We start from the raw sequence: 22,123 nt of genomic DNA on the forward strand, positions 1-22,123 counted from the left end.
ATCATGTGACGACATTACACCGATAAAACCGTATTGATCAGGTGTGGCGGTAACATCAAACCCTTTTCATCAACATGGACGTTTATACGAAAATAACCAAAAAAATGTATATTCATTATTTTATTTGTCAAGAAACAATAACTGATACTCAAACAAATCAATATTCTGAATGTGCCTATAACAAATGGACGTGTCCAACAAATGTTCCTCAAACACCGCAGAGAAAAGCAACAAACACAAACAGATAAATAGAAACGAAGTGAAGGCGGTGGTGAACAGAAAAAAAGACACTCAGATTCAAAAGAATCATTAGGACAAAGGCAGAGTTAAAAAAATCATCACCTACAGTTCAACATTAAGGAACATTTCAAGTTAAAGCCATTTGTTTAGCCACAGGATCTTTCTGGATGTAAAGACTCAGTCCAAAATGTCCACACAGTTTTAGGTCATTGTCAATACCTAGGGATAAACATGATGATAATGGGTTTTAGTCATTCCCTTCAACAAACTCAAAGAAAACCAGAGAAACAAAATTAAAGATTTCACTGATTGAGTCTGACAAAGAATTAGCGCTCTCTGGTGGACAAACTGTGAAACACACTATGTAACATCTACTCTTCACTGGGTGAGACGCTTTTAAGTGAACATCTGGCCTGTCTGTCACTTTTAATAAAAAGACAACATGTTTCTGTGATAACAGCATTTTTGAATTGTTCAGATTGTATCCACAACTTTTTGTTTGCAGAAATTCAACCGCCAGGGGGCGCTCAGGCGCATTTTAAAGTTCTATACATGGATGGCTTTGTTAATATTCAATTAGTGATGGTTTCATCCAACATTCACTTTCAGTAAAATCCTAAATTTAACAGTGACAGTTCATAGTTCAGAGCCAGTGTCTTCATGCAAAAGCATCTGAATTAATTCCCGAAGTTACTGAAAAACGGTTATTAATGTCAACATCAGTCACTGCTGCTCATCAAGATCAAATAATCCTCTCGGAGAAACTTTAGCAGGAACAACTTTCAAACTCTTGTACATGTTCTAAGTAATTTCCAACATTCAGGAATTCAAAGTCTTTTGTAAACAGCAGGCGTTTCCAGTCTGTGTCTTCAGACGATAAAACTCAGGTGACGGCAAAACCCAAGGACAGGACAGATGAAACTGCTCGTCTCTGATAATAAATACTGACTGTAAAGGATCAATGATTTGTAATTGATGGATTAACTGACTATACAGCACCATTAAAATAAGCTTTTAAGTAGCAAAACTATTTTTACACCAGCAAAGACCTAAATGAGTTTATTAGTGAAAAACATAACAAGAGTAATGAAGACACAGCTCAGAACTGATGTTGTTATTCATTTACAGTTAACTGTGAAAACCATTTCTCTGGTATCACGACCCTAAAGGATCACTGCAGGTTGACACGTATGCTGAGAAACAGACATTTTTAAGAGAACAATCATGCTAATTCAAACTGTGAGAAGCACTGGATCAACCCACACAGTGTTTTAAGTCACGTCCATTCAGCTCGAGCTACCACGCTTAGTACAGTACAAGTTACAAAACTTGGTCTGGACAAAGAGGAATTCACCCAGTGGAGGAATAAGGTGAACACTGCTCCAACACATGCTCAGTGTGCTCATGCAGGTGAAGACAAAAGGCAAGAAGAAGAAAAGAAAGAAGCTGCTTTATCTTTAAGTGTAGTTCAGTTTAGGGAGTGTGCAGAGTAAATGTGCTGATCAGTTAGTGAACTTTCCTTTTCCTCGAGCGATATCTCCTCTTCCTCTGCTTGTACAAGTGTCGGAAATTGATGAAGAGTCCTGAGGAGGAGAGGGAACCTCTGTCAGTAACTCGTCTCTGCAGACTAATCAACTGGCACCTTTAACCCTTCATACGCTTCAAACTCTCAGAGATGATTTCTTGGTCATATAAATTAAATATATGTGGGGTTTAGAGTGATGAAACTTTTGTTATAACTAAATATTAAAATATAATCAACAGATAAATCTCTTATGAAAATGTTATTTGCAGTAGGTTTCTGAATAATCCTTTCCTACATCACAGGAAGATATTGGTCTACATTCAGTAAGTTTCCAGATTAACGATGTCGACTGAAACACGTTTGCATCAGATATTTGGTCAAAACCTCCCCCAGTAGATTTCAATCAGTAGCTCGATATTTCAGTAGAAACTGAGGATGGATGTCACACAAACGTATGAGTATTATACAAATATTGACTATGTGGAATTTTCATCAATTCACTCAACAATATTTCAGTAATGAATTGATTCAGTAACGTTATATGTCTGTGAACACTGTTAATTAACGTTTCCAGTGGCACAAACCAGCAGGCAGGCTAGCAGATTTCTAAAAGTGTAAGCTTACATGTCATGAAGAAGTTTGGATGTATTGTTAGTTTAGGGGACAACGATTGAGGTGTTTCAGTGAATGTCTCACCCAGGAACATGAGGACCAGGTAGAGCTGCAGAATGTATGAGAAGCTCAAGGAGTGTCCCAGCACTGCAGGTAGGGGGAGGCTGAACAGAAGGGTCTCATCAAAGATAGGCAGAGACTGGATCACTGCCACCGCTGGGAACATGTGAAGAACGACACACTGTCAGAAACAACTAACTTTCATTAATGCCAGCATTTGATCAGTGAATATAAATGAGTGGTCACTAACCTTCAGCTACAACACCCAGAGGGTACAGAGGGATCCAGAGACTGTATCTCAGCCACGTTAACAGCTTCCACTCTGTGCCGATGCAGGCCAGCATGTAGAACGGGTACCTGGTGTAAGACAAGGGCCAGCAGATGTCACGAAGAGCAACGGCACAAGTTCACCAGAGAGTGCAGGAAAGTGATCTGAGCTGACCTGAAGATCTCAATGGTGCTCCACAGGTAGAAGACAAAGAAGATAACAGGTTTGTTCTGCATCTCCTCCAGGCTGCCAAAGATAACGAACAAAATGCAATTCCTCCCTGCAACCTGCAACATCACAGCAGAACAAAAGCAGATCTCAGATAACCTCACTTTGTTTCTTTATGACACACAACTCCTCCATATTTTTGGTGATGACACAATTTCTAATTCAGTTCAGAGGCTTTTTCGAGGTGGATCCCACCCCCTCATTTTTATTCTGGACTTTAAAAATAATCAAAACTGATGCAGCTGAACCAGAGCTATCATTTTTTTTAAATTTCACACATTTTTCTTTTTGTAAAAATCTTGTGCCTACATTACCCACAATGCACCAGCCACAATACCTAAAGTAGCCTTGAGTCACCAGCCTCAAGCAGAGATGAGGACCAGGCCACAGAGCTCTGGGAATCTCACTTCTTTCCAACTCCACACACAAGTTTTTCCATTTTCAGACTTGTCTTCAGACTCAACCGACCCCGACCCCCCCACTGATGCAATTTATCAGATTCACAGGCTTCGTCTGGAGACGCAAAATGCTTTATACAAATTTCCCCACATACAGTATGCAGCAATACTGCCCAGACCTGAAAATAAACTTTGATGCATAGAAACTGTGAAGTGTCAGGTCAGCTTTGGCTGCTTATGTTTGCTCTCACTTTCCTGAAGTCACTAGAATATAGATCAGATTCTAGGACTGCTATCAGGACGGCACAGAGCCGTGACCTCGACACCATCCAACACCTTAGGGATTAAACTGGGAAGTGTTTGGGGGTCCACACACACTGTTGGTCATAATGTACATGTGAACACTCCATTGCCTACTGTGCCAGTTATATTCAGAGATATGAGAGATATTTAAGGCTGAAGAGGTTTGGTTTGCAATAAAGTGAGGAGTGACTGTCTTCCCTGTATTACCTGTATCAAAGCAGGAAAAAATCCCGTCTTAGCCAGGCCCAACAAGGGATTGATGACCTCGAGCACAGCCATCATCTGACAGAAATACATCATGTCGGCCGTGGTGTGGAACGTGTCATAGAACGAATCTGTGGAGCATGAGGGAGGAAGGAGCAGAGACAAACACACAGATATAATTAAACACATTGCAGGAGCCACTATCCATAATCCTCATCATTTGCAAAACAAATCCCTGCTGTGTAGTCGTGTTCCTGTTTCTATTCAAATGAGCTCATCTGTGAAACGCTCCTCAGACAAAAAGACAGGCCCTCTCTAACTGGATATTTTTGTGGACCTTCTGTTTGTTCTATTTTACTGCATGGTTGTGCGTATGTTTTCATGATCAATATATGCTCACCCAAAATAATATTATTATATTATATTATTATTGCGTCCTTCAACCACTATTAAGTACATTAAAATAATATTTTAAGTACTTTTAAGTACAATTATTTTAGTTTTAATTCCTGTGTTTATCCTTACTTTGTCTCTCTACAGACTGCTAATTCTCTTTCTACACAGCTGCTTCATGTCAAGTGTTTGTGCATATTTCAAACAGGAAGTAGATTTTGATGACACACTGAAATTCCTCAAAATAAACAAACAAACAAAAAAAAAGCAGCTGCCTGAATAAGTTTTTGGTTGGCAGTGATGTTATATACACAATCAGTGGGTACACTAAAACCCACAAAACCACATTTATGGTGCTATGGAAATAGTTCAAAATGAAAACCTAGTCACTACTGTGGGTCTTGTCCATCTGTTCTCTCACTGTGGTAACACTGTACTCACCAAATTAAGTGCTGAGATCATCAATAAAAAAAAAAAAACATCAGACAAACATATTTAGAAAAGTTTACCACTGTTTCACTGTGTAATGAGTGCCATGCTTATCTGTTAGGTGTGTTCAGAGGCTGTCTTATTATCTGCATGGTGTGTTTCTTTCTATGTGTGTGTTTTTCTTTTTTCAAAAACAAACCTTGACCAAGAATCAATAGTCGAACGGTCATGTTGACAAAGATCCAAGAGAACCCCAGGAACTGAACCAGGTTGTACATAAACAAGTAGCCTTTCTTCAGACCAAGGTAGGCTGAGGAAAAAGCAAATTTAAATAAATCAATTCAAACCGCTTCCCGCTACAAGATAAAAGATGTAATTCCCTTTCATTAGCACACTACAAAAATATGAGAACGTTTCATGGTTGTTTTTTATTTCAATGTTTGTAGATGAACAGCTCAGTGTGACTCACGGTCTTTACGAACTCTTGACTCCACACTTATTTTGTGTATCTTCTCCTCCTGAAAGAAATCGCACAATCAGATCACACTTTGCAAGGATTAAACATGTTCTCCATTACATTTAGTTTGGTGCTTTAAACTAATGCATTAGAAAAGGCTTTCCTCACTCGTTCGTAAGGAAAATGTTCAAAAACAAAAACAAGATTATAAATATGTAAATATATTAGAGAACAAGTACGTTTTTTACAGTCATAAGTGAACTTACACAATGCAAACAATTAAGGACTGTTTATTATTTGACCACTAACTATAAACTTTTAAATTTAATCTCATGCAGAGAATATATGACTATGTGCAAATTTTCAGTGGTGGAAATCAGCTAAATAATAGCACAAAAGACACTATTCTTTTTGGTCTTTAATCAAGAAAATCTGAGGGAGCATGAAGGGAAAAAAAACTGAGAAGGAACTGACTGAAATAATGAAAACAATAAATAACCTTGAGAAATCAAGGCAAGCATAGTTTTTGCAACTCCTTTATTCCAAAAACACCTTAACGTTTTGTTTCATCTCATTTTTTTACTAAAGCAGATTTGGGAAAACAATCATTATCTTTAAACCTGTGACAGCATAGGAATAGATGGCTTTGTGGAGTAATGTGTAGTAAAGGTTCACATTAACATCCCAGTGAAAAAGACGACTGTCTAGTCAGTTTATGTGAAATTACACCTGTTCCCCGTTGGGACTTGTCACACCATTATGCAAAGTTTTGTGGGCTTGCTTTGCAAAGCTCAACATGAGGAAAGCCTGAGGATAAAAAAAGCTTCACTCACGCCTCAACTATCCCAACTGAGACTATAATAATCCCATAACAGTGTTTGTACCCACAAAGACATTTTGTAGTAATTTGCCTTCACAACAAAGTCACATCAGTTTGTTTTTCAAGTTGCTACCTTAGCCTGAAGCTCCATCTCGGCATCCGACTCGTCCAGCCAGCGGTCGAAGTCAGGAGCTAGAAAAACAGGCTTTTTCTCCTGCAGCGTCAGCCGGTCCCACCAGCGCTCTTCCTGCTTCTTTATCCTGATGTCCACCTGACGCTGAGTGGACTTATGATTGATCTGGAGGATGCCACACACACACACACACACACACACACACACACACACACACACACACACACACACACACACACACACACAGTATTAGAAAATTAGATGAGATTATCATACAGAATCCAACTGCAAGTACACCAAGTAGTTCACAGCAATCAATCATCCATCCATCCATCCCTCCATCCATCCATCAGTCCACAGACCACCACAAATCGGGGCTGTGGTGGGCTGGAGCCAGGGTACAGCCTGGACAGATCACCTGTCTATCACAGGGCTATTCAACAATCAATTTCACCATTAATTGGTAATAGATAAATAAGAGATCAATACCTCAGGTCTAACTGGCTCCAGAAACTCCAAACTGAACTCATATTCATTATCTCCTTTAGCTCCGTGGGCCTGTGCTGTGGAACAACATAATAATATTTGGCTTTACATTGTGTTTTATGCAGATCTCAAGATTATTTTTGAAACCACCACCATACGACTGTGAAATTTCTCTCAAAGTTACAGAGTTCATATCTAGAAACACTTTCTTCTTACTCACATAAATGTAAATACCAACCTCTGAACTGAAGCGTGTTGTTTTCTTGGAGGCTGATATCAAGGTCCTGAAAAACAACACCAGCCATCACAACCGACCCAAAACTGATGCACACAAAGGACATAGTGTAAGGTAGAAACTAAATGATAAAAAAATAGTTTCATTTTCAAAACATATTTCTGCAAACAGTGAATGTTTGGGGACTGCTTTCAGCTATAATTTAATTCACATTTTGCGTATTAATGTGGGATCAAAAATTAATGATTACAGACCAGTGCAATGAGGTGACTCACTGATTTAATAGTTTCTGGGCAAGATTAGTCCCAAATATCAGCATTTGGCTACTAGTTAATAGCCTTATTCCTTCTTGTATTTGGTCTGGAGAAATGTAGAGTACCACCACATTTTCATAGGTTTATCATCTAGACCACTTTAGAATCAGTAGTAAGTTTATTAGTGCACTCTAATACAACAGTCCTGCACTAAGTCTTGCCCTCCTGAAGGTTATAATGTTCAGTTTATGTTCATACTGTAATAGCAATGCATCAAATCACCTTTAAACCCATTTTAGAGGGTGCAATCTGGTGCTAATGACCTGCACTGCATTATATTGAGGGGAGTAGTTTATTGTTAGTCTAACCCCATTCACACATATGAGTCTATTGTGTATGATAACTGGTCTTCTGTCAGGCTGTTTCACCTATCATTAAGCCATTCTCCTGAGAGGGTGAACAAGATCCAGAACTACCATTAAAGGTCATGCATCTTTTAAAAGACATACGACTACCAGATACACAATGAGGACGGAGAAGCCTGAACCTGAACTGTCGAGCAGAAGGAGGAAAGAACCTGCATTTCCTGTTACTAATGCAAACACACAGTAGAATTAAAGTGAGCAACCGCCACAGTGATGACGTGGAAACCAAACGCACCCGAAACTCAAATAAAACATGTTTTGATTGACTAACACGAAACACTAACACCTAAACACCTTGTTTTGTATACACCTGATAATCGAAATACTTCGTTGTGATAGTGATACTGGACTATTTGTTGTACAGTACTGTGCAAAACGTTTTAGGCCCTCAAAATACACAAGTGGGATCTTTTGATATAAATGGCATCAATAGTGTTTTCATGTGTCAGTGAACTTCCTCCAAAGTGCAGTAAAGGGAACCAAACCTAAATCTAAACCTGGGATCAATCAGACACCTGATGATGTTGTGTGATAAAACATCTAAAGTACATAAAAACTTCTGCACAGTACTGCATTAGTTTAACACTCGTACTGTCTTCAAATTTACTACACACCTTTTGTCCAACCGGGTCAAATTGACCCATTCTGTTTCAACTGCTTATAACGCTAAAGGTAAAGGTGTCAAATGATCATTAATTTTTAATTTTTTAGTTTCACCTTTGTAGTGAACTTGTTTCCAACATATTAACATTAACATATACTTTACACCTACAGTCCATGTCATTTTTAGTTAAGTATATGTAAGAAAACCAAAGTCATCACATATTAACTTTTGAAAATGGGTCAAACAGGAGGGCACCAGGGTGGATGTGATGTTTGGAGATAGTGTGCGTTGTCCAGTAATCACAGAGGTGGTGTTTCTGCTTTCTGGCTGCAGAGTCCAACCCAACAGACAGAGATGCTGCTGCTTCTGTTTTAAATATGTTTTTCATTAAGTAAAACACCAAAGACACAACATGCCAAACTATGTGTAATTAATTAACTAGTTAACACAGTACAAAGGACAAAGGTTAGTTAGTTTACCGCTTAGCTACATTTCACAGTAACTTAATTACACTAGGAAAGCCTAAATGTAGTGTTTTATGAACACAGCTGTGTATTTATTTCGGTTTTTCACCACAAACGACCGTTAGGGGTCAGTAGCGTTAGCGTTAGCCACACTGAGCTAACAGGCTAACTGTGTGTGATGTAGCGCCCAAATATCCCCGTTTTTTCCCTCCTGGAGAAAATATTATGTGGAAAATATTATCTGAGAGTTTAGAAGCATTTGGCCCTGGCGTTTGGCAGCTAGCTGGACGCTGGGTCGTACCTTGGCGTCGCTGAGTTCCACCCGGAGATAAATCTCTCCGTGCCGCTGAGCCCAGTAAACATGAGGCGTCAGGATCTGCATCGTCCCCTGGAGTCTGCTGGGCTCTACATACCACAGATATTATCAGAAATATCCGATCGAACTGAGGAACTAAGGCACACACATATATTTATAATCTACATATATCGATATCGATCTTAGATTATGGAGCACACTTCCGGGAGCTCACTCAAGGACTTCAAAATAAAAAATAAAAAAAAATCACTTCAGGCAGCTTCAAAATAAAAGACGTTTTGTTTAAAACATGAAAGTAAAATGTTTTTTTTTAGCTTTTTGTGTATTTCTACTTTCTTGATATCACTTTTAAAGCTCTGTTTAGATACGTGAAATATTTATTATTATTTATTACTGGTTTAGCGTTTAACAGGCGATAGTTTAACTGTTTCAAGCCAATGCAAAGAAATGTTAATGTTGGTAATGTTAAAACAGTATTTCAAAGAATGTATTAATTGTGTTCGTAGAATCCCGACCATAGTAGGGGCACTTAAATGCATCACTATAGAAAACCTCCCCATGTCCGGGACATTTTTCTTTTCTGGACCTTGATGTTAGATCAGCGTGTTATTTGATGTGGATCAGCGTGTTATTTGATGTGGATCAGCGTGTTATTTGATGTGGATCAGCGTGTTATTTGGATCAGTGTGTTATTTGATGTGGATCAGTTTGTTTCTACGGTATTTCCGAGAAAACTTGAATTCAGGGACAGGTCCAGCTGTTTCTGTTTTATCTCTAGCACACAGGGTCCGTAAACGCCTCTGTGTGTGTCAAAGTACAGATTAGCGAGTCTGTGTGAGAGTTTAACGGGTTAGTTCTGACAGCTTGACCAGTGGGGTCACATTATTACTGTATACAGTGACAGTACAGCTGTGTTTTCTACAACAACCGAAATGAGTCTAAAAAGCGGAACGACCGTGGGCTCTTCCAAAGCCTCAGTTTCCTCCGGGGAGGACGTTGCAGACCCACACACGAGGACGAAGATTATTTACATCGTTTACCTCATCGCTGCTTTGGATATAACATGGATGTTTCTGCAGTTTTCTGTAACTCCTGTAAGTATAACATCTGTTACGTCAGAGGCAGTGAAAGTGACACCATGTGAACGGTCTTTCAAACGGAAACTGTTAGTGTGCTAAAGTGATCTTATGTAATGTAATGTAATATAATACAACATGCAAGTAATGTAATGTAATATAATACAACATGCAAGTAATGTAATGTAATATAATACAACATGCAAGTAATGTAATGTAATATAATACAACATGTAAGTAATGTAATGTAATATAATACAACATGCAAGTAATGTAATGTAATATAATACAACATGCAAGTAATGTAATGTAATATAATACAACATGTAAGTAATGTAATATAATATAATGCAACATGTAAGTAATGTAATATAATATAATACAACATGCAAGTAATGTAATATAATATAATACAACATGTAAGTAATGTAATATAATATAATACAACATGTAAGTAATGTAATATAATATAATACAACATGCAAGTAATGTAATATAATATAATACAACATGTAAGTAATGTAATATAATATAATACAACATGCAAGTAATGTAATATAATATAATACAACATGCAAGTAATGTAATATAATATAATACAACATGTAAGTAATGTAATGTAATATAATACAACATGCAAGTAATGTAATGTAATATAATACAACATGCAAGTAATGTAATGTAATATAATACAACATGTAAGTAATGTAATATAATATAATGCAACATGTAAGTAATGTAATATAATATAATACAACATGCAAGTAATGTAATATAATATAATACAACATGTAAGTAATGTAATATAATATAATACAACATGTAAGTAATGTAATATAATATAATACAACATGCAAGTAATGTAATATAATATAATACAACATGCAAGTAATGTAATATAATATAATACAACATGCAAGTAATGTAATATAATATAATACAACATGCAAGTAATGTAATATAATATAATACAACATGTAAGTAATGTAATATAATATAATACAACATGCAAGTAATGTAATATAATACAACATGCAAGTAATGTCATATAATATAACACAACATGTAATGTAATGTAATAATCTATAATACAACATGTAAGTAATGTAATATAATATAATACAACATGCAAGTAATATAACATAATATAATACAACATGCAAGTAATATAACATAATATAATACAACATGCAAGTAATGTAATATAATACAACATGTAATGTAATGTAATATAATATAATACAACATGTAAGTAATGTAATATAATATAATACAACATGCAAGTAATGTAATATAATACAACATGTAATGTAATATAACAATATAATACAACATGCAAGTAATATAACATAATATAATACAACATGCAAGTAATGTAATATAATATAATACAACATGCAAGTAATGTAATATAATATAATACAACATGTAAGTAATGTAATATAATATAATACAACATGTAAGTAATGTAATATAATATAATACAACATGTAAGTAATGTAATATAATATAATACAACATGTAAGTAATGTAATAATCTATAATACAACATGTAAGTAATGTAATATAATATAATACAACATGTAAGTAATGTAATATAATATAATACAACATGTAAGTAATGTAATAATCTATAATACAACATGTAAGTAATGTAATATAATATAATACAACATGCAATTATCTCAACTAAATTACGTCTATTTACAGTAGTATCACTCACATCCGTGCAGAAATATTTTACTTAACTGAAAAAAGAACAATATTATATCAGTCAATAGTCAATCAAGTACATTTAGTCCTAAAATACAAATGTACATTAAGTACATTTCACTCATAATACGTTTGCACTAATATGTAGGCCTAAGCAGAATTGTGAATGCAGGACTTTTACTTTTAACAGTGTTTTTATATTGTAATTTTGTCACTTTTACTGAAGGAAAATGTGTGAAAACTTCTTCTACCACTTATGAAATTAATATACAGATGTATTATCAACAAAATGCACTTAAATGTGCTTCAGAAGTTAAGGTGCTTATTATTACTAGCCCCACTTTTATAAGGATTTAGATGGCATGAACATATTGTGTTATTAATTATGCTTTTGTCCTTACTGATGCATCAGTGTGTAAGTGGCATTTGGTGGATCCAGTATTGACACCATCCATCATCTATACCCCCTTAGTCCTAACCAGGGTCCCAGGGGTCTGCTGGAGCCTATCCCAGCTCTCTTTGGGTGAAAGGCAGGGGTCCACCCTGGACAGGTCCCCAGTCCATCACAGGGCCACATAGAGACAAACAACCTCACACACTCACACTCACTCCTATGGGCAATTTAGAGTCACCAATCAACCTGACATACATGTTTTTGGACTGTGGGAGGAAACCAGAGTACCTGGAGAAAACCCACACAAGCACAGGGAGAACATGCAGACTGCACACAGAAAGGCCCCTGATGGGTTTCAAACCAGGAACCTTCTTGCTGTGAGGCAACAGGGCCAACAACTCACCCACCGTGCTGCCCCTATTGTCTACAATAGAACTGCAATGATTAGTCATTTGGTTAGTGGATATACAGAAAATTAATAGTGACTATTCTAACACAAGTACCTGTTAGTTAATAACTGTTAAACAGCTTTGCTCCTCTGTTGTCAAACTTGAAGTGTAACTGAAGCATAAAGACAACTGCAGGCCACAGCTGCCTCCTCAAACACTGGTCAATGAGGACACAGTAAGGCGACTGGAATGACTGGACACAGGTGATGAATAGTTGTGAGCTAGACTCCTGTAAGTGCTGCTACTTCTCGTACATTTAAACTAGAGGTCGCAAGGAAATTAAAGACACCTGAACCTAAATGAGAAACATAATTTAACCTAATGCTAACCTTTATTACAACAGACATAGAAAAAGCATACACATGCCGATCAGCATATTCTGTAAATGAAATTCTTAAACAGCTTTTTCAAACTGAGACCTCAGGTGTGACACTGATTCAAAGGAAGCTGGTACCACTTTAAGACTAATGTCACTTTCATGCTACACAGCAGCATCTTCAAATTAAAGGAGCAGCGAACCTCATTTCTTGATCATGCCCACTGTTATTGTATTAACATGCTATTTATGATAAATACATGTGTATATTTAATTTTTTTATTTCATGTTTATGTCTGTCTGTAGTATTTGGCAAAGAAACTTGGTTTTGACACCTTGTGGTTTGGTTATTTGCAAACAATGGTGGGTGTCACCCAGCTGCTTGGGGGGCCTTTGTTTGGAAGGTAGGTACTTTTACAGAGCTGCATAGAGATAACAGCTTATTTATTTCATGGCTCAACGTTAGCGACCAACACTTGGCTTGTCCTTTCTGGGTGTTGTTTTGTTTGTCAGGTTTGCAGATCTCTTCGGGGCCCGAGCAGCCTTGTCTCTAGCATGTGCTGCAAATATTGTTTTCTTCCTGCTGCTGGCCATAGCAAACCATCCTGTCATGCTGTTCATCCACAAGCTCCCCACAGTCTTTATGCATGTTCTACCTGGTGAGCACTTCATTCCCCACCACTTAGTTTCACAGTTTTCCCTGCACTTTCACTTGCTGATTGTTCTTCCCTCTCCTGTCTGCAGCATCTCAGATGGTCGTTGCAGACCTATCAGAACCTGGAAGACGGGCAGATGCTCTAGCTAAACTAGGTCTGTGTTTTGGCATCGGTATGATAGCTGGCTCCACGATGGGCGGCCATCTTAACACACGCTATGGGTGAGTGTCACTGTACATGTGCACGTAAACAATTGTGTGTTACCGTCTTTATCACAACCAGTTCAGAGGGTGATGACATGGAAATGAATAAAAATGATGACAGCAGGTATTAAAATAGACAAGTGCTATTTCTATGATGTGTATGTGTAAAACTTTAACATTTAGACCAGAAATGTCCAAATTTGACTTTTTCCTTTCCCAGGGAGACGTTTGCTGCATGTTTTGGTGCTGCAGGGTGTGCCTTCAGTTTACTCCTGGTTTTAAAGTTTATTCCAACATCTACAAAAACGCAAACTCCAAAAACCAACACAGATAGTAAGGCACACTTCTGTATAGTCTGCTACACACACTGTTCTCAGCTTTTGGTCACTAGTATGAAATGCTAATAATGTTCAGGCCTATAGGGCAAAGGCATGAGGGAGTCACAGCCATAAGTTAAAGTCGAACTGAAATCAAAATTTGGTCAGTGTAAATATATATGTCTTAATTTGCTCTGAAAATAGAACATGATTTTCAATTTGAAAGATAATTTGTTAGTTGTTTTCTTACTTTTCACTTGAACAGTCAAGCCAAAGGAAAAAATGATTACAGCTACATTGATTATCGATTACTTGTTTTGGTCAGACAACACAAGACATTTGAAAATGGGCAATTTTTCCGTTTTAATGATGAAGCAGTGTGAAGTTAATCAGTTTGTCCCTGCAGGTGAGAGTAAAAACAAGTCAGTATTCAATGTGGGAGAGATCACAAGACTGATGAAGTTTCCCGGCGTGACTCCGACTTTTCTTGTGAAGATCATTGCAGGTTTGCCATCAGGTGAGAGTGAATGTGGAAAAGAGGTTTTGTTAAAGACGTGTTTTTATTCTGAGCTCTTTAGTGTCTGTGTAAGGCTGCGTTTCCTTAAGGGTAAAATATCTACAGTGCTGTGCTCAGTCACTTTGGAGTGAAATGTTACGTACTGACTTTGAAATGTGGCAGAAGTTGTAAAGTAGTAAATTGCTCCAAAGCGGAACAGCTTTAAATGTACCCATGTTTGATGTACAATAGAAATGGCAGAGACGAAGTTGTCTGAAAAGGTCAAGTCATAAAAAATGCTGAGGTACAAATCTGTAAGGATTGATCTTCTTTTCCCAAAGGCATTTTTCAAGTAATGTTTACGATCATTGCATTGGATTTCTTCAAGCTACAGCCGCAGGAGAATGGTTATCTGATGGCCTATTTTGGCATAGTCCAGATGGTGAGTGTCGCTCAGACCGGTTGATTGTACCTTCGGTCCTTTGTCCGTTACGCTCATGATGATGTCCGACCGATGATGTCACGGTGAGGTCACTAAACCTCGGATGTTTGTTCAGGTCGTTCAGGGAGGAGTGATGGGTCGACTGACGGCCAGATACTCTGAGAGCTCGCTGCTGCTTCTGTCCATCAGCATTTCTTCTTTGGTGGGGCTTGCTCAGGTACTCACAAAAATGCACATTCGGGGTACAGCTCTGTCCTGGACCATGTCCCAGGACAAAGACATCTGTTTAAAGTTGACGAAAACATTCGATCAACCTGTACACAACCTCGTTTTTACTTCCTTTACCACATTTCTTCCTTTTTATTCCTAAAGTTCTTGTTCATTTTGTGTCTCCTGATGGCTTCACTTTTCTTCCTGGTTTCTTGCTGCAAATTATCTTAAAGCATGAAAACCCCCCAAACAGGAGAACTGAGGTCTTCCACACTGGAGAATATGTTTTACTCATTTACAGCTTTGACCTAAACGTGGTGCTAGATAGAAAAGGGTTAGGGTTGTTGCCGTGTATCTGATTCTGTTGTTAACAAATTTTAGGATTTTTTGTATTTCTTCTTTTCTTTGCAATGTGAATACATATTATTTATATATGAACATATTAACACACACATGGTTTTCATTTCCTACATTAGACTCATGTGATTGGCTGTTGTTAATTATAGTAAACAGTGAATTACCCAATAATGAGAACAATCCCTAGTTGATTCACTGCTCACACACTTTTATTGTGTGTCTTTCTTTCTGCAGGCCTACATGCAGACTGTGCTCCACCTCTGCGTCATCGTGATACCGATGATGTTTTCTCTCAGTGTGTTTAACGTCATCACGGACAGCATGCTCACCAAGAGTGTACCGTCCTCTGACACAGGTGAGCACAGCCTGCACAGCAACGACATTTTCAATGGGGACGTCAATAAAGACAGAACGTGCACGAGTCTTCAACATGTAGGACAGAACCTGATTAAGATTCAACAGAAGGTGGGAAGGTCAGAAAAATATCATAGGAAATCTAAAATACTTTATGTTTTGCTGTGCAAACACATTGTCCCAGAAGAACCTGAAGACTATGGGCTCATCTCATACTGTTTATTTAAATTGGCCCAAAAACAACATTTTGAAATGCAGTTTTCAAATGTAATCCAGTTCTTCATTGAACCTACTTTGCTCTATTGCAGGCACGATGCTGGGGATGTGTGCATCTGTTCAATCTCTGCTTCGCACAGTCGGACCAACTGCTGGCGGCTTCCTATACGTGAACTACGGCATTTCCTCTTTCGGACTAATCCAGTTCGTTGTGAATATTGCTGTGTTTGTTTATCTGCTGCAGCGACAGCTCGGGAAAACAGCTGAGAAAAAGGATTGAAATCACTGTTTCTAGAAAGATTTATGTTCATTTTTCAAATTGTCTAAAAGCCACTAGAAGATGATCACTGATTGATTTTAGGAATAATTATTATAAACCACTAGATGGCGGAAAATCTCACATTTTTCCTCAATACTTTCACATTCACAGTAGATACACAGTGTCCATCAGTTTGCTGATATTGAGACTTTATTTTACATTATCAATATGATTCATTAGTAGGATATTAGTAATATGTAATTGAACATATTGAAAATCTTTTCTATTTAATGAAAGTTTATTTTCTTATATGCTGTTGTTTTTCATTAAAACTTTAAAATGATTTTAATGTTGTACATTGATTTATTTAAAGGCAGTAATGGTATTGATAAGGTAACAGTATTTCACCTGCTAGGACTAGAGTTTAATCATTGTGTGGCAGCGTAGTCCTTCAAAAAGCCAAGTTCCCTGAGGGCTGGGAGGAACGTTAGGAGTCAGGGTCCTCTCCTTTACGATGACAACCTCACTTCACCTTCTGACCACTTTAAAATTAAATAGGCCTAATTATACGAATGACACTACTACTACTAAGCTTATAAACTAAATTGTAAATGGTTTATGTTGAGGCAGAACAGTGGAGAAGTGGTTAGCACTGTTGCCTCACAGCCAGAATGTTCCTGGTTTGAAACCCATCAGGGGCCTTTCTGTGTGGAGTTTGCATGTTCATCATTTTAAATATAATTTTATTTTTACAACAATCTAGAAATGTTAAATTCATTAGTAACCTCAGCTGTAATTCACTTGCAATGAGCATATAGATTTAAAAGTGTTAAACAGACCAAAGGGTCATGTTGTTTGTGATCTTACATGTTTCTTTGCATTTGTTTTAGAGAAACTTCTCTAAGGACAGTGGTTCAATAAAACGTGAGTTTTTCCTGCACAGATTTCAAACCTTACTAATGAGCATATTGGAGGTATATATTTAGTCATTCTGAGCTGGCAGGGTGTGACAGTTTGTTTAGGCAGACTACACCTTTAACGTGCTCAACCGTCTCAGTGACAATCCCATCATCTGAGCCTGATCCCACACCTACAGCTGCTCGTCACCTGCTGTAGTCTGTCTATCTGTCTATCTGTCTGCTCTCCGGTTCTTTACACTCAGCTTGTAAAAACATAAAATATCTCTTCTTTAATCTCCTGCGTCTCTTACGCTGACCTGCAGAGGCTCAAAGGACCGGTAGATGGATTTAGAGGATGTCACTGTATCTGTGGACCCGGGGGGCGCCCTCGCCACTGGAAGGGGTGCCTTGTTACACTTGTCCCTTTGAGTCAGCGGGAGCTGGGACAATGCTGCTGTTAACACTTCTGACGGGGACCTTTGGGTCCTCTGAAACTTTAATGTGACTCTGCAAGTGACCTGCGCTCATTGAGGTCAGAGATGAGCGCGGCCCGGCGAAGGTCCAATGTTGTCTTGTGTCAGCTCATTGGAAACTAAACGCCAGTGGGTCGGGGGGGGGGGGCATCAGGTCCCGGGCTTGTTTTGTCCCCTGTGGCATGGATAATGAGGCGTCTGTCTCCACCTGCCACATGGAGAGATGAGGCTCAATGTTCACTTAGAAAGAGCACAGGTTATCTACCTGATTTGTCCAAGGCAGGAGGCCAGGGACATGATCTGATGCAGAGGATCCTTCAGTCTAAATGTTTTATACCGCAGCTTCACTGCTCCCCTCTGTACGGCACCACACAGAGCATCTTGTTATCCTTATCTAGATAACCACATCAATCAAACATGAGTCTGTTTCACTTACTGCCTTTTCACAAAGGCTGAAATATGAAGCATGACAATAATAAGCATTAGTGAACTACAGCGCCACAGATTACAACGCTGAGCTGATTCTTGCTCAGAAATAATACACGCCTGAAGTGCATGTGACAGCAGCTCGACATGGCTGCACAGCTCACCAGCCCCCACCCCCCTTCTTTCTCTCCAGCAGACCTCGTGGAGCTTGTGGACTTGGCCACAGGAGCGAAAGGTGATCTTGGGTGGGTTTTGTCTTGGTGTAATCAGACAGCGACATCATCAATCATGAGAGGGGGAATTACAGTGGGTTACAATGGGAGATAATGATAATGAGTGGGGCCACCTCGAGCTGGCTCGAGTTCCTCTTCCGATTGCATGACAGCGGCCTGACTGGCTGCAAACTCACTGGTTTCACAAAATCAGTGATGAAGAACAAAATGTTTCTGTCCCACCACAGTTGTGTTGTGGTGCACCTGTAGTGGCAAACTGAATGTACCAAAGACTGCATGCAGGTGAAATTAGTTCTACTGTAAATTACTTTTACCAGGTGACTGAGTGGTGTTGTAGTGCAGCTCTAGGGGCACGGTTGTTGTCCTGCAACATCATAGAGTTGATTGGAATAAAAACAGTGAGGTTCTTCATCAGGCTGGATCAGCAGTGTGACCAAAATGTTTTGATTAAGTGTTAATTTCAAAAGGGTTCATCCCCTGGGGAGCATTAATGGGATTAGCAAATGTCATGGTCATTTTTCCTTTATATTATTAGAATATAATAGTGATAATAATATAATTAGAATAGTGCTAGTGGCTTTAGAGGTAATGCCAGAAGGTCACCAAAAATAAAGAATAATCCTCTGGAGATTATGAATAAGCACGTCAATATTATATTGTGGGGAATCTGTCCATTGTTTTGGTCAAGGGAGTTTTTTTGGGACATTTTTGTCTTCGTTAAATTCTAGACATAGTAAAAAAAACAGCAGCAGCTTTACTCTTCAATCAGTGACTACACGGGATGTGCAATGGAGTCATGTGACATATTTTTAGTCATAATAGCCACACCCACTTAATCCCTTACAGGAAAATTTATTATACAACAATTTAAAATATTGATTGAATATTGGAGCAACTCTTTTTGGTCTAAAGCTACAGACCAAGTGATGGATTAATCAACTGACATCACCATCCAAACCAATATCTTTTGTGCACTGACTAACTGCCTATTGACGTATCTTTTTCGATGCCATCAGCATACACCTCACTAATCTGCAGGTATTGCGTGTGTCAAAACTGTGTGTCGTACGGTCGAGCATCTTAAGAGACAAGCTGATCCTGTTTCTGAGCTGCGGTGAAGTGTGCCCGGTCATGTGCCAGCAGCTCTGATAACCCAGGTTGCCCCTCTGGGCCACACTCTCACTCCCTGACATGTGCCACAGCTCACTAATCCCCCGCTGACACCTCTCTGCAGCTTCACACTGTGGCTATACTGGACCATACTGGCCTCACAGGCTGCATCAGATGGGATCCTCCTTGTTTATCCTCTATGCAAGGCCATACTGGTTTTCTATGTACTTTAGTTTACTTTAGTTAATACACATGAGCCGCTGTGGAAGTTATGAGAGGTTCATTATAATATATATATATATATATATATATATATATATATATATATATATACTGCAGCACACAAATGAATTGTTTGTTTTGGGATGAAGACGGTTGGAGATTTGAATGACTGAAGTAGCACAGTTGAAAAGAAAAGATGTCCATACAGTTTTAATTATGGTTTAGCAGATTAGATAACAATGTGATGCATTAATAAAAGGTGGGAAAAGTGTGCCAGGCCAGACATCTGTTTAATTAGTGGCTGTAAGCTCTGCACGTTGTTTGCATGAGTCATATGGAGCAGCATCTGTGGGGACAAAACCATTTTTGGTCTTATTTGTCAGCTTAGAGCCTAACACTCAATTATCTATTATCTATTATCTATTGTCACAAGGTTAAGTAGAGTTAGATTATCTGTCTACAGCATATACAGCATCTGGTTTAGTTTGACCTGTTGAATATCTATCTATCTATCTATCTATCTATCTATCTATCTATCTATCTATCTATCTATCTATCTATCTATCTATCTATCTATCTATCTATCTATCTATCTATCTATCTATCTGTCTATCTATCTATCTGTCTATCTATCTATCTGTCTGTCTGTCTGTCTGTCTGTCTGTCTGTCTGTCTGTCTGTCTGTCTGTCTGTCTATTAAACAACAGACATGAGAGTGGTAAAAACAACTAAACTCTATACTAAAATGGCCTGTGCATCACTGTGTTCATTTTAAAAACACCAACATGCACCTGTCCCTGTCACCTAAAGCCTCACATCTCTTTCTTGGCTTCTCTCCTACAGTTTAAACCTCTGAACTACATCCAGACGTTTGGTGTGAAAGAAGCCCAGCGTACAACAATCCATGTTACTGGAGACAAATCTGGGAACACTGCATGGAGACGTCAGGGAGATGGACCAACGCCCACAGACTGAATATGGTGGCTCATCATGTCATATAGTTCATATATTTCCATAGAACAGAATAAGCCATAAGACTCAGGGCCCCAGTGAACACACTCAGAAACAGAAAATTGGCCTATAGTACATACCTATGATATTTACTCAGGCTATTGATTTCCTCACTCTGATTATTATTTGGATGGCAGATGGTGGGCTGGTGGTAATCCCAGCTGCCTATTGGCCTGACCCTTTACACTCCACCCACCTCCTCCCAAACCAACATGCGACACCCCCTTGAAACTTAACGAACCCGCTGAGCCGCACAGCCAAAGAGCTGCTTTAAACTGGTGAGTAATGGCTGTGTCAGCAGTCAGAAGATGAGCCACAGGGTGAGGGGTTGAGTGGGGTATTAGAGATCTATTAAAGCTAAGTGGGCTCCACTGTTAATGAAAGAATGGAGCGCAAACCTGCAGCCACCATTACTGTACTACTGAGACTCACGAAGAAAATGTGTCCAATTCATTGATTTGTCTTTGTCATGACAGTAAAACTGCTGCAAACAAAACGGTTAAATATTTCTATGTTGTTTCCCTGCATGTACTGTGAAAAATATCAACGCAGGATTGTGCAGAAACTTTGTCAAGTCCACTCCCCTGTTCATATAAAAATAATAGTGATAATGACGCATTTTATTTATAAGCGCCTTTCTAGACACACAGGGGCACTGCACAAAACAGTCAACAAGCAAATCGATAAAGCAAATAGGGTAAAAACAAATCTGATGTTTTGGTATAGTTTTAAGTAGGAATGGCTTCGTGCTGTACTGTACTGTGGACATGTCATTTAGAAAGTACCACACTAATTAAAGTACATCCTTCCATCTGTTAAAACAAAGCAGTGACACTATAGTGGAGGTCACACTATTGGAACAATGGCCATTTCAGTTACCTCATTTGCTATAATCTCCTTGCTTTGTTTCCACAGGGGCCCTAATCTAATCTAAAGTCATCTGAACTAATCCGCAGCAGCAGTGGTCAAGGTAAATTAGGTCTTTGACTGAAATGCATCTGTCAGACATGTGTCTAATTAGTTTATTTTACAAAACTGCTGCAAAAATGAAATTCAGAGAGGTGACAAGTGCAGGTGAGGTTATTGGCTGAAGGTGTGTTACTTCAAAGACAAAGCTTTGTCATTCGCTTCCTGTTGTCCTGTCTGTGTTTTGAAAACACAAACATCATTAACTGAATGATCATTAAGGAGCAGCAGCAAAACAAATGATCTGTTGGTACATTTACAACTGAAAACCAGACTGGACAGTTTTAATTTGACTGATTTCTAATTTGAAAAGGTGACCTGAGGTAAGGTTTCTTAAATGCCAATATTTTCTTAATTGTATTGTTCTACTGGTTTAACTAATACGCTAAAAGCACTTAAATGTCTGCCCTGTCAAAGACATGACCATCAATTGTACAAAGTTCATTTCTTTATTTCTTTTGTGATTGAACT

General features: G+C 38.4%; 2 protein-coding genes across 2 annotated transcripts; one reads left to right on the plus strand and one right to left on the minus strand.

Moving 5' to 3' along the window:
- Positions 1 to 107: 107 nt before the first annotated feature.
- On the minus strand, positions 108 to 9,068 carry LOC113138079 (very-long-chain (3R)-3-hydroxyacyl-CoA dehydratase-like). Its single transcript, XM_026320214.1, has 11 exons — positions 8,840 to 9,068; positions 6,795 to 6,840; positions 6,560 to 6,633; positions 6,071 to 6,235; positions 5,130 to 5,178; positions 4,860 to 4,970; positions 3,842 to 3,969; positions 2,880 to 2,992; positions 2,688 to 2,794; positions 2,462 to 2,593; positions 108 to 1,823 (listed from the first exon to the last, which is right to left on the minus strand). The coding sequence occupies exons 1-11, from the start codon at positions 8,918 to 8,920 to the stop codon at positions 1,747 to 1,749; spliced, it is 1,083 nt and encodes a 360-aa protein (XP_026175999.1). The 5' UTR covers positions 8,921 to 9,068; the 3' UTR covers positions 108 to 1,746.
- Positions 9,069 to 9,390: 322 nt separating this feature from the next.
- On the plus strand, positions 9,391 to 16,664 carry slc67a1 (solute carrier family 67 member 1). The gene is made up of 10 exons (XM_026320516.1): positions 9,391 to 9,948; positions 13,109 to 13,206; positions 13,316 to 13,461; positions 13,547 to 13,679; positions 13,882 to 13,994; positions 14,385 to 14,495; positions 14,816 to 14,916; positions 15,032 to 15,133; positions 15,718 to 15,838; positions 16,146 to 16,664. The coding sequence occupies exons 1-10, from the start codon at positions 9,787 to 9,789 to the stop codon at positions 16,331 to 16,333; spliced, it is 1,275 nt and encodes a 424-aa protein (XP_026176301.1). The 5' UTR covers positions 9,391 to 9,786; the 3' UTR covers positions 16,334 to 16,664.
- The last annotated feature ends 5,459 nt before the right edge of the window (positions 16,665 to 22,123 follow it).

Source organism: Mastacembelus armatus, chromosome 3 (genome assembly GCF_900324485.2).
Source record: "Mastacembelus armatus chromosome 3, fMasArm1.2, whole genome shotgun sequence".
NCBI classification, from domain to species: Eukaryota; Metazoa; Chordata; class Actinopteri; order Synbranchiformes; family Mastacembelidae; genus Mastacembelus; species Mastacembelus armatus.

Coding starts and splice junctions, on each gene's coding strand:
- LOC113138079 (XM_026320214.1), bottom strand. CDS start 8,920: ATGCAGATCCTGACGCCTCATGTTTACTGGGCTCAGCGGCACGGAGAG. Junction 6,634..6,794: donor CAACACGCTTCAGTTCAGAG/GTTGGTATTTAC, acceptor GTTGTTCCACAG/CACAGGCCCACGGAGCTAAA. Junction 2,594..2,687: donor TCTGGGTGTTGTAGCTGAAG/GTTAGTGACCAC, acceptor ACATGTTCCCAG/CGGTGGCAGTGATCCAGTCT.
- slc67a1 (XM_026320516.1), top strand. CDS start 9,787: ATGAGTCTAAAAAGCGGAACGACCGTGGGCTCTTCCAAAGCCTCAGTT. Junction 14,496..14,815: donor CATTGCAGGTTTGCCATCAG/GTGAGAGTGAAT, acceptor CTTTTCCCAAAG/GCATTTTTCAAGTAATGTTT. Junction 15,134..15,717: donor CTTTGGTGGGGCTTGCTCAG/GTACTCACAAAA, acceptor TTCTTTCTGCAG/GCCTACATGCAGACTGTGCT.